This window comes from Dama dama, chromosome 19, assembly GCF_033118175.1.
Source record: "Dama dama isolate Ldn47 chromosome 19, ASM3311817v1, whole genome shotgun sequence".
NCBI classification, from domain to species: domain Eukaryota; kingdom Metazoa; phylum Chordata; class Mammalia; order Artiodactyla; family Cervidae; genus Dama; species Dama dama.
The window spans coordinates 59,752,845-59,766,240 of NC_083699.1; the positions used below are offsets into that span (position 1 = coordinate 59,752,845).

The 13,396-nt window shown below is 38.5% G+C and overlaps 1 protein-coding gene across 5 annotated transcripts in view; it reads left to right on the top strand.

The window, feature by feature from the left end:
* The window catches only part of CCDC191 (coiled-coil domain containing 191), a 92,105-nt gene that overhangs the window by 67,253 nt on the left and 11,456 nt on the right, over nt 1-13,396 (top strand). For all 5 annotated transcript variants that reach the window (XM_061167168.1, XM_061167169.1, XM_061167171.1 and 2 more), the window contains 3 exons: nt 6,157-6,300; nt 10,705-10,857; nt 11,375-11,520. In XM_061167168.1, the coding sequence (XP_061023151.1) occupies nt 6,157-6,300; nt 10,705-10,857; nt 11,375-11,520 (443 nt within the window). The remainder of the gene's footprint in view (nt 1-6,156; nt 6,301-10,704; nt 10,858-11,374; nt 11,521-13,396) is intronic.

The window sequence follows — 13,396 nt, forward strand, 5'->3', positions numbered from 1 at the left end:
AAAAAGCGTGAATATATGTATATGTATAACTGATTCACTTTGCTGTACACCTGAAACTAACACAACATTGTAAATCAACAATACTCCAATAAAAATTAGTTAATTAGTTAAATAGGCCATTTCCCCCCACAAACCACCTGAAAATGGCTTTGCTTAAGATCCTACAACACCAGCCATAGAGTTGTATTATAACTGAAGATAACTGGTGTGCATATGCATAGGATTAGCCAAGGCCAAGGGCTTCTCCAGAGACTGTGTTAGATACCTGTCTGCAATTTGCAACTGCTGCCTTGATGCTAGAGGGACATTTCAGTGGATGTGAAAATGGCCACCTTTTGTTTTCCTCCCCGCTTAACTCTTGGCTCTCTCTTGTTGGTCTTGGTGGTGCTTTAGTCACTAAGTCATGTTTGATTCTTGTGACCCCATGGACTGTTAGCCCACCAGGCTCCTTTGTCCATGGGATTCTCCAGGCAGCAATACTGGAGTGGGTTGCCATTTCCTTCTCCAGGGGATCTTCCCAACCCAGGAATCAAACCCGAGTCTCCTGCATTGCAGGCAGATTCTTTACCAATTGAGCTATCAGGGAAGCCCTTGTTGGTCATAAGAAGATTCTTAAAATAATTTTTGTTTCTGTCCATTCAATTCAATATATAAAGTGTCTGTAATAAAGATTATGAGGGTAATTTTGGCTTAATTCTTTGGAGAATATGGACATTTCCTTTTCGGTGAGAAATGTGTACAGATACAAGTAGTTTGGCTTGGAAGATCAGAGCAAATATCTCTCCCATATTAGAAATGTTCCAGTGCCTTCTCTCTTTTTTTTCCCCCTCAGAGAAGACTCAAGACTATTAAGTAGTTTGTCAGAATCAGCCAATTCACTACAACCATTTTCTTGAAGTGAAATTGTAGGAAATGAAGACAAAGAAGCTTAAATTAAGAGTTTTTTTTAGTTTTTACTGCTGAAACTGACTACTGTGAAGAAAGTGTGAAGTCTTTGCTTTTACTCCTGTGACTTTCATAACAGCCGCCACTGTACTTTTAATGGAGTATCTTTAAATTTGAAGTTATTCATATATAAATTTCTACCCCATGATCTAAATGAAGGGGCTATATTGCTGTTTTCCATAATAATAAGGAGGAAATAGTGATTTCTCTCTTAACTGAATGTTTTACTTTCTAGTAACTTGGTGAGATGTAAATCATTTCTGTGAACAATCCTGAATAATTCAAAGGATATGCATAGCTCTGATTCCTGTAGGACTCATGAGGAACTTTTTCTCCCCTTCTTGGCAGAGTTGCTTCCTTTTTTTTTTAATGCTCCAGAGTTCTGTTACCATGATTAACATGCTATTTGGTGGTTACATATTCAAATTAAAGTAATTAGTGATTTGTTGAAATGAAATTCATGTGTTTTCAGGTCATTGCATCTTTACTTTTTGTTCAGTTTTATTGAGGTATAATTGACAAAATTGTAAGTTACTAAAATGTACATACAATATGGGATTCCCACTGGGTTAATTAATATGTCCATCACCTTACATATTTATTGTGCATGTGTGTAAGAACACTTACATTCTTCTCACTTAGTAAATTTCAAAATTGTGAGAATATTATCAACTATAGTTACCTTGTTACACATTAGGTTCTCAGACCTTATTCATCTTGTAACTGAAAATTTGTACCCTTTTTCTGGGCCTTGCCTATTTCTCCTACCTCAAAAAGCACTGGCATTTCTCTCTCTGTTTCTGTAAGTTCAACTTTTTTTTTTTAAGATGCCACACATAAGTGATACCACTCAGTGTTTGTCTCAGTCCTGCTTATTTTACTGAGCATAATGCCCTCAGAATTTATCAATATTGTCAGTAATGATAGTATTTCCTTCTTTTTTAAGTCTGAGTAATATTCCATTGTGAGTATCAATAGTAAATTTTTTTATCATGTGTCACTGGATACCTACTTTGTTTCCATTCCTTGGCTATTGTGAATAATGCTTCAATAAATACAGGACTACACATATATCTTTGAGGTAGTGATTTTGTTTCCCATTGGATATATACTCAGAAGTAGGATTGCTGGGTAATATGGTAGTTCATTTGTAATTTATTGAGGAACCTCCATACTGTTTTCCTTAGTGGCTGTACTAGTTTACATTCCTCCACAGTGTACAAGGGTTCCCTTTTTTCCACATCCTCACTAGCATTTGTTATCCCTTGTCTTTTTGTTAATTGCCATCCTAACAGGTGTGAGGTGATAGCTTATTGTGGTTTTGATTTGTATACCCCTGATGATTAGTGATATTGAGCACTTTTACACATACCTGTTGGCCACTTGGGTGTGTCTTCTTTGGAAAATAGTCTGTTCAGATCCTTTACCCATTTTTTCAAATGAGTTTTTTGTTGTGTTTTTTTTTTCTTTTTTGCTTTTGAGTTATAGGAGTTCCTTATATATTTTGGATATTAACCCTTTACTGGATATGTGGTTGCAAATATTTTCTCCCATTCCATAGGTTGTGTTTTCATTTTGTTGTTGGTTTCCCTTCCTGTACAGAAGCTTTTTAGTTTGATGTAGTCCTGCTTATTTATTTTGGCTTTTGTTGACTTTGCTTTTGGTGTCAAATCCAAGATTTTTGATTACTGATTCAGTCTCTCTACCAGTAATTAGTCTGTTCAGTTTTCTAATTCTTTATGATTCAGTCATAGTAGGTTGCATGTTTCTAGGAATCTATCCATTTCTTCTTATGTTATCTAACTTGTTGGCATTTAATTGTTTATAGTAGCTTTTTATTATTCTTAGTATTTCTCAGTTTTCTGTAGTAATGTCTTTCATTTCTGACTTTGTCTTTTTTTCCCTTAGTCTACCTAATGGTTTGTCTGGGGGGTTTTGTTTGTTTTTTTTAACAGTTCTTAGCTTCTGTGATCTTTTAAATCATCTTTCTAGTCTCTATTTCATTTATTTCTGTTTTAATCTTTATTTTCTTCCTACCACTAACTTTGGGCTTAGTTTGTTCTTCTAGTTCCTTGAGGTGTATAGTCAGGTTGTTTATTTGAGATCTTTTTTCTTAATGTAAGACTTTAAACTTACCTAGTAGAACTGCTTTTGCTGCATCCCGTAAGTTCAGGTATGTTGTGTTTCCATTTTCATTTTATCAGATTCTTTATTTAATTTTCCTTTTGATTTCTTTTATGACCTACTAATACAGGTAAATATATTGTTAAATCCAAACTACCTGTTTGCATAGAATATCTTCTCCATCCCATCACTTTCAGTCTGTGTGTGTCCTTAAAGCTGGAGTGAGCCTCTCATTGAAAGCATATAGTCAGGTCTTGTCCATTCAGCTACTCTGTGTTTTTTGAATGAAGGATTTAATCTATGTGCATTTAAAGTAATTATTAATAGGTGTTGGCTTGCTATTTTGCCATTTTGTTAATTATTTTCTAGCTTTTTTGTACTTTCTTTTTTTTCCCTTTCTTCCTCTCTTGAATTCTTTTGATTATATGTATTGTGCTGTGATTTATATTTTGTATATTTACTCTAAGTTTATGCTTTGTGGTTACCATAAGGCTTATATAAAACATTTTGTAGTCATAACAGTCTATTTTAAGCTGATAACTTTGAATGCATAGAAAAACTCTACATTTTTACACTTCTGCCACCATATTTGTGTTACTGTCACAATTTACATCTTTTTATATTATGTATCAAATTATTTAGTTGTTTTTAATTATTTTATCTTGTACTAGAGTTTTAAGTGAATCACCATTACAATACTGAGTATTCTGAATTTAACAATATATTTACCTTTATTAGTAGGTTTATACTTTAATGTATTTTCATATTACTGATTAGAGAACACTGTTCCTGGGTAGAATATTCTTAATTGGCAATTTTTTCTTTCATCACTTGAATATAACATCCCACTTCTCTGGCCTGCAAGGTTTCTGCTGAAAAATCCACTGATGGTTTTGTACTATATATAAGTTACTTTTCTCTAGTGTTTTTAAGATTCTTTGTCTTTAATTTTGGACAATTTAAAGTGTCTTTGTGTGTGTCTCTTTAGGTTCATCTTATTTGATACTTTTTGGGCTTCCTGAACCTGTATATCTGTTTCATCAAGGTTAGGGAAGTTTTCAGCCAGTATTTCTCCAAATAAGCTTTGTGCCCTTTTCTCTTTCTGGGACTCCTATAATATATATATTCTCCCTTTGATGATAGCCCATTAGTCCCTTAAGCTATTTTCACTTTTTCTTATTATTTTTTCTTTTTGTTTCTCTGATTGGATGAATTCCACTGTTCTGTCTGTAAGCTGGCTGAATCTTTTTTCCTTCAGTTTTCTAGTCTAGTTGAACTCCTTTGTTGAATTTTTTAGTTTAATTATTGTATTCTTCAGCTGTGTGATTTATGTTTGGTACTTTTAAATATTTTCTATCTCTGTTGAAATCCTCACTTTGTGCATTGCTCTCCTGACGTCAGTTAGCATCCTTATCACCATTATTTTGAAAACACTTTTGGGTAAACTGGGCTTCCATAATGGTTCAGATGGTAAAGCGTCTGCCTACAATGCGGGAGACCTGGGTTCAATCCCTGGGTCGGGAAGATCTCCTAGAGAAGGAAATGGCAAGCCACTCTAGTATTCTTGCCTGGAAAATCCAATGGATGGAGGAGCCTGGTAGGCAACAGTCCATGGGATCGCAAAGAGTCGGACATGACTGAGTGACTTCACTATTGGGTAAATCACTTACCTCCATTTCATTAAGATTGGTTTCTGGAAGTTTATCTTGCTCTTTTGTTTGGAACATAGTTCTCTGTTTCTTTATTTTTCTTGACTCTCTGTGTGGGTTTCTGTGCATTAAACAGTCATCTCTCCTAGTCTTGACAGAATGGTCCCAAGAAGATGAACTCATCAGTCAGCCTGGCCCAGATTCCTGGTTGTCTCTCAAACCTTTGTGATTGTCAAAGCCACTGTCTTTGTCTTCAGTAGCTCTGCCTGTTTGAGCATGTGTCAAGACCTATCAGTGTCCCCAAAGAAAGGATTTCAGTCAGTAACTTGATGCACACAGATTAAAAGCTGTACCCTCAAGCAGCACCTGTGCTGAGTGTATATATATATATAGTTAAGTATATATATATAGTATAAGTTAAGTATAGTATAGTTAAGTATATATATAGTTAAGCCCCTTCCAGGGAGAAACTGGGAGATGTGTGTCTTTCCTGCACCCTTTCACTGAGCCCAGGTATATAGCCCTGGGGCTGGGTGGCCAAGGCAATGGGGCTGGAGTTCTTTTGTGCCTATTTAAAACCTGCTTGTTTGCCATAGTCCTGTGGGACTTGTGATTCTATCACAAGCCCAGGGGCCCATCCCTCTCAGGTGACAATAACTGAAGTTAGTGTGTAAAACATGTGTATAAGCCAACATGTATATAAGCTCCCTTCAGAGAGATGCTAGCAATCTGGTTTTACCTTTGGAATGAGCCAGAGGGAGAAAGCAGAGGAACTACCTAAAGGCTCTCTCAGCCTTTAGGAAGGATTTCAGCCAGCTCCTAGATGCAAGCTAAATTAGAATCTGAACCCTCAAGCAGCAGCTTGTAAAATATGCAGTCACATTCCTTTCAGGGAAAGACTGGGTGATAGGCTTTTTTTGCCTGATTTCTCAGAACTGATCGTAGGAGCATAGCCATAGTGAGTACCTCATATCCATTAAGACCTGTTTCTTTGTTTGTATAGTCTTGTGTGTCTCATGGACACAAGCCTTAATTGGCTTTCAGAGCTAGGTGTTTTGGAGGCCCATCCCTTGCTTGAATGGTTATCTTTAAAATCAGGATGCTAGATGTGCAGTCCAGACCCTTCATTCTTCATGGAGACGCTGAGGAATCCCTGTGGATCCTGATTATATGGCACTGAGCCAGGGATGGAGTTTATGGTGAGACTGTGTCCCAGTCTTTCCTGTCAGTATTGTTGATGTGTCAGTGTGGGTATTTTCTCATTTGCTTGATGTGGAAAAGTCACACAGCTAGTTTCTGGATTTCTTTCAGAGGGAACTGCTCCATATGTAGCTATACATTCAATGCATCCAAGGGAGGAAGGAAGTTTAGTAGCCTCCTATCTCACCATTTTGGTTCCTCCTTGGCATTTTTACTTTTTTTCTTTTTTTTTTCCCAGAAAGAACTAGAGAAGCAGAAGAGAATTAAGAGGAACCAGCAGCTGGAAGCAATAGCCAAAGAACACTATGAAAGGGTATTGCTAAGAAAGAAAGGTCTGGAGCCTTGGAAGAGGCTAAGAATGCAGAGCATGCAAAACCTCCAGGTATAGTGTCACACTCTTACCCACCTCCCGCCCAAAACCAACAGGTGCACTTTCAAATAAACACTCAATTAGGCCTTGGAGGTTGTTTGGAGATTTAAAAGTCAGAAAGATAAATGAATTGAGTGTGGATATTTGTTTGTTTCAGGTAACAGTTTGAATTTGGTCTTCCAAGGTAGGTAAAGACTTCTGTAACTGAATACGTTAGAAAGAACTAGAGTTCATTTTTTATTAGAGACCTCCAAGGCAGGATGAATAGAGGCTTCTCTCAATTTTAGCAGTGTGTAGCTAAAACAGCAGTGTATAGTTAGCTATGTAATAAAGGAAAAATCATTACCATAAGGTATACCAATCAGATTTCTGCTGCAATAAAGCTGCCTAACAAATGGCCCTAAAATTCTGTGGCTTACAATCCAAGTATTTATTTCCCACTAAAGTTTAGGTTGAGTTCAGGTCTCTCCACAGCCTCTCTTACTGGCTCCAGCGGTTTTTCAGGGGAAGCTTTCACCTGGCAAATGTCAAGTACAAAAGCCAAACCCAATTATGTAAACGCTTATGAAACCTGGGCTTGTATCATGTCCACTAACATTCCATTGGCCACGGAAAGTCATAGGGCCAAACTCAGGGTCACTGAGGGGAGAAAGGGTCTCTATCTACTCCATTGGGAGACAGGATGAAATCACAAGCAAGCTATGGGTGTCTAATCCTGTTATCAGGAACAGTAGTCCATTCTATCATACAGAGATAAATGAAATCAAATACCACTGAAATTCAAATTTATCCAGTGCACAGAACAGAGCATTTAACTAAATAATCAAAAGCTCAAAATAGATAAAATGTTATCTGTAGAATTCTATTTCATAATAAGGTCAGTAATGCATACTAGTTATGACCCCTCTTGTTTATACATTTGGCCAAGTGAATACTGAAAAGTAAGGCTAATATTTTTGGTTTTGAAAACTAGGATTAAAGATGAACAATAATGTCCTACATCATAAGAAACCTTGCAAGTTATACCTTTGTGAATGTGACTCAGGTTACTCTTTTTCCTCCCCTAGCCAATCTGTTCACCCTTCATTCTCTTTGTTCTCTTCTATTTTCACACTTTCTTTTCCTTTTTAATCTTTTGTAAATGCCCTCCATACTGTTTTTCTATGTCCCCGATTTTTTGTCCTCTGCCTCTTAATGCCTCTTAGTGTTCTGGAACTACTGAGTATCCCAAACCAGCTAATGAGGACAATTTATGGTGGTCAGGCCTGAGGGCATGAGGAGCTCTCCTATTGGAGGCTTTGCCCCATCTGTGCCCCAAAGTGAAAAGTCACTCAGTCATGTCCGACTCTTTGCAACCCCATGGACTGTGCAGTCCATGGAATTCTCTAGGCCAGAATACTGGAGTGGGTAGCCTTTGCCTTCAGGGGATCTTCCCAACCCAGGGATCGAACCCAGGTCTCCCACATTGCAGGCAGATTCTTTACATTATTTTCCTGATAATGATATGGGAGGGCTAAGCCTTAATCTACTGAGTAAATGAATGTGGAAATGAAATTTGAATGGAAGTTTGCTTCTTGTAATATACTACCACAAAGATTAGTCATATCAAATAGTTTGCTATCCATTTGCATGCTCCTACTTTTATTTTATCTGGCTTTTGTCTATTTTTTTGTTTTTAATTATTAATACACAAAAAGCAGACAGGGAGTATAATAACTCACTCTTATATTCTTATCAGCTCTTCTTTTTTGGGCCATGTTCTTGATTGAAAAAAATCAAAGGTATAAAATTTACGAAGAAAATATGGGTGAATTTTATCTTGGGTGAATGACCCAAGATAAAATGGGTGAATAATCCATTATTATGGGTGAATAACCAAATTTTTTTTAGTATCTATTTGGCTGCAGCAGGTTGTAGTTGCATTACTGCAAGGGATCTTTGCTGCCACATGCAGGGTCTTTGTTGTGGCATGCAGGATCTTTAGTTGAGGCATGCTGAATCTAGTTCCCTGACCAGGGATGGAACCCTGCATTGGGCGTTTGAAGTCAGCCACTGGACCACCAAGAAAGTCCCCCAAATTAAGTTTTTAAAAATTTATTTATAAGAATGTAAAAAGAAACCAGAGTCTGAATTCAAAATGACAGCATAGGCTTTAAATATAGAAAAACCTAATTAAAATAAAACCAGGGAAACACAGATATGAATCCAGCATTTCCAAACTTTCCTATTCATAAAACCATCTGGAAAGCTTGTAAAAATGCATGTTCCTGTTCCCACCCACAGGTGTTCTCAGTAGCTCTGCATTGTTGGCTGGGGTGGTGGGGGTGGTATGTCAGGGAATCTGCATTTTTAAAAAGTAGTCCAGGGCCTTCCCTGGTGACCCAGTGGTTAAGACTCCACCTTCCAGCGCAAGGGACATGGGTTCAATCCCTGGTCAAGGAACTATGATCCCATGTGCCATGGCCAAAAAAAAATTTTTTAAAGAAAAAAAAAGTAGCCCGGGAGATTCTGATCCAAGTAGTCTGAGCACCACATTTTGAGAACCACCTCTCTAGACTGTATTGAACAAGTGTGTTAGTTTCCTATACTGTTGTAACAAATTACCACAAACAGTATCTTAAAACACAAATTTTGTTATCTTAAATTTCTGTTTAAGTCAGAAGTCCAAAATCAGACTTCCTGGGCTGAAGTCAAAGTGTCAGTAGGACAAGTTCCTCCTGGAGGTTCCGGGAGAGACTCTTGTCTTCTGGCTTTTTTCAGCTTCTACTGGGCTGCTTGCATTTCATTGTCCATAGCCCCTTCCTCAATTCTCTCTTGATCCCTTACTTTGATGTCACATCTCATATTGATGCTGTTCCTCCTGCCTTGCTCTTACAAGAACTCTTGTGATTACATTTAGAGCTCTGCCATATAATCCAGGACCATCTCCCCATCTTAAGATCCTTCACTTAATCACATTTGCAAAATCCCTTTTACCTTGTAAGGTAACATATCTGCAGGTTCCAGGGATTAGCCTGTGGCCATCCTGAGAGCCACTGTTCAGCCTACCACACAGGATAATAGAATGTTAAAATACTAGTAATCCTCTCCCATCTCTTTCAATTTGTAAAGAAACTGAGCCTTAGAAAGGAAAACTCACTTGCTTAAGGTCACACAGCACATTGGTCACAAAGCTAGGAGGGAACTCAGCAACCCCTTCCTCCAAAACCCCTGCCCAGTTCCGGCATGTCTTCTGTGCTGTGTAGGAATCAGAGGGATATGTAGATATCAACCACCAGCTGAAAGTTTAAAAAGAAAGAAAAAGAAGTAACAGTGCTGGAGAATAGTAAGAGGAAGCAGTAGCTGCTTCATCCATCAGAGCTGACTTCCAGGAAAGGATAGAAAAAATTGAGAATGAAAGAGGATCCAGTTAAACAGTTACTGGCTTCTTTATACTGCATTTTTGTGTTGTTTTCAGAAGAGTTATTTAGCATTTTCCCTACAAGTCACATGTACTGTATTCCATTTGTTCCAATAACCACTTTTAGAATTTTAAAGGCATCTTCTGACTATCTTTTTCTCCCTGGTTCTCTTGTGTTTTCCTCTAAGGGCGGGTAGGAGACAGTGTGTTTCTGGCTCCTCTTGCCTTTTGGCTCCCAGGTGCCACAGAGACCTCCTGTGATGGTCATTTTGGCCAGTATATGTGACTGCCAAGGGACTCATTCAGGTCAGTCACATTCAAATGCTCAGTGGTGAGATGAGGTTTAGAAAAATTGCCCAGCTTTCTGGGGAGGACTAAGAGAGAAGGGCTTTTTCCTCTGACCTCTTGAAACAATGGAACAGTTACTTTTTAAAATCTATAAAGTCAGAGTTGTATGTTTATTTTGATAGAATGATACTCTGAATAAGTTGGTAAGACATTAAATTATTCATCATGTTATTTTTCTATCAAATGATTCTGTGGTTTACTGATAAATTTCAATGTCTAAAGTTCAATGCTAGTGACAGCTCCTTCTACAAAACAAATTGAAAGTATTTGCACTTCCTCAATTAGACAGTGGTTAAGTACATAATAAAGGGAGGTTTGCTATGCAGTTGCTGCCCAAGCTCCTAGAGATCAAAACAGACTGTTGCCAGCCACCCAGTTCAAAACTCAGTGCAAGTGACCTAATGGTTTTGGAGGTTGTTTATTCCATTTCCTTAATAACCAGACAGTCATTGTGGTCTTCAGGGAGTCAGCATTGAAAGGCTATGCATTCTGTGAATCTAAAATCCCCACATAATACAGTCAAAGTTTTTAGGACATACATGAATGTCCTTAAGAGAGTAACTGCCTATGTGGGGTTTACAGCATTACTTGCCAAGGTGATGTGTATTTCCTTAAATGATTTAAGATATAAGAGATCATTTTCTTTTCTCATTTAAAACATTGTCCAGGTGGCCAAAGAGCATCACTCTTTGACCCTACAGAGGAAATGCCTGCTGACCTGGTTCCAGTGGAGTCAGGAAAGCCTGGCTAAGAAGATGGCCCAGGCTGATCAATTTTATTCACAAATATTGCTTAGGAGAGTCATCCGGAGCTGGATACAGGTAAGGCCACAAGGAAGAGAGTTTTAAATACATGTCTCTGCCCAACCCTATGCAAGAAAAGTAGGTGTACTCCAGATGTCAACACTCATTATGTTTTTTTCAAGAATAATATAGAAGAGGCAGTTCAGTCCATTGCTTTGAAATGAATTTGAAAATGTCAAGTCAGTTTTTTGTTAGTATAAAACCTTAAGCACATTTCTTTTCACACAGAGAGATCCCTTTAAACTGTAATGTGTCACTACATCAGCTTTTGTTTTTATACTAATCTGTTTCTTGTCCCATTATTGCTCAAGTGATTTTACTAGCAACCTGCCCCCTCAGTCTTAGAAGGGTCTCTCCCGCTCTGATTCCATTGCTATCTTTTTAACCCCTGACAGGATATGGCCTTGGCTGCCACACCATCCTTGTGCCTCCAGTGTCCTTTGTTTGTTTGGATTCTTTCTCTTTTGTACTATTTGCTCAAATTTTTTGTCTATGATATTATATGCCTCACTTTTCCCCCTGTCTTCATCCCCAGCACCTGATTGATCTAGATGAAGAAGTAAGAAAACTGTGCATACATTTTCTTCAGAAGAAGATTTTCAGGGCCTGGAGTGACATGGTCAGGGAAGCCAGGGTCGATTCTAAGAACAAGCACAAGATTGCGGTGGAGCACAGTGACAGGTGAGGTTTTCATCTCTGAAAATTCATTCACAATTTCACAACTGCCTGGGGCAGAGGCTAGAAGAGCTGACCACTTAGAGATACCCGGCAGGGTTGGCAGCCCCAGCTCGCCCCCTGACTTTATGGGTGAAGACGAGAGTAACCCCCTGGAACTCCAGGGTCCCCCTCTTTAAAATGAAGAGGAGGGGGAAAAGGATGCCTGCCTCCCTTTCTCACAGGATGGGTCAGAAAATAATGTGAAATACATGAAAAGGCACATAAGCAGAGGTCCTGTATTCTTTGTCATATAGTTTTATCTTTCCTTTTTTCAAATATTCTTTATTGTGAAATACAATGCAAATATAGAAAGGTGCTAAATCATACCAGTGCAGCTTCATGCGCACTAGAAAGTGGATGACACTATCACCACTGTTACCGCCCCTGAGGTTGAGAAGTAGGACACTGTTGACCCCACAAGTCCCCACGGGCTCCTCCCTAGTGACAGGTCCCATTGTCTCCTCACAGAGGTAAACTACTCTCCGGACCTTTATGATAAACACTTACTTGCACTTCTTTTATTTTTACCTCCTAAGTGTGAAGTCTTCAAGACTTGGAGCTTTATATTAGTAGAATCATACTATATGTCATGTTAATATTTATAATACAGTGATGACTTATTTAATTCAGTGTCTTTGGGAAATAAACTATTCCATATAAGTACACTAGGACTTCCCTGTAACTGAGATGGTAAAGAATCTGCCTGCAATGAAGGAGACCTGGGTTTGGTCGGGAGGATCCTCTGGAGAAGGAAATGGCTACCCGCACCAGTATTCTTGCCTGGAGAATCCCATGGACAGAGGAGCCTGGTGGGTTACAGTCCATGGGGCCGCACGACTAAGCGACTAACACTACTACTAAGTACATTATTTGTTTTCTGTCTTAAGCATTTTGGATAAAAATATTCTAAACTTCATTAGGTACTTCCCTTGGAAAGTAAGCCAATGATTTGTCCTTTATTGGTGATTTAATGTCATTTCTTACAGTTAATGTCGAGTTTCACCTTCAGGTTCTGAAGTGTGAAGACTGTTGTGAAGGTGTTTGTCCCTTTTCCCACTGTATCGATTCATTTTTGGTTGCTTTGTTTTCATTTGTGTGTATGTGGTGTGCGTGTGTATCTTTTTTTTTTTTTCTCTCTTTTAATGTGTTTCTATTGTGTTGCCAGTGGGGTGCCCACCTCCAGCAAAACCTTGTTTAATTTACAAGTACTAAAATCTGTGGGCTGGGAAAACATAAGTAAGTTGATTCTAATTTTGTCTAAAATAAATAGGCAATGAATGAGGGTATTCAGAGGGCCTGCCTCTGAATAAACGCTCACATTTGAACCTCCCTATAAACCTCCACTCCACCTCCCTATAACCTCTTTTATAAAATGAGGATAACTGCAGACCATCTTATGGGGTTGTTGTGAGGACTAAACAAGGTAACAAAGGACTTCAGTTAATGCAGTTAATGCACTGCTGACCCAAAATCATAGCTGTCTTTCTTGTTTTTGTTAATACATTATTATTAAATACCCTTTTTGTCCAAATCTTTGTTTTCTGTTTCTCAGCTGCCAAAAACAGACTGAGAGATTCACCGAGGCAGCTGCCTGATGCAACATGGGGGCAGTGAGAGGGCTTTCACACACGCCATTTCACCTGATGAGTGGAGGGGGGTGGTGGTATGTCGGGATTTGCATTTTCAGGTAAAGAAACTGAAGTTGCACTCGGTCGATGAATTGCCCAAATAACAGATGGTGGAGCCTGGACTCCAAATCAGGTTTGAGGTTTTCTGACTGTAAATCATTCTCTTCTTGCTAAGTCAGTCTTCTTCCCCGCTTTTCTAATTCAATCTCATT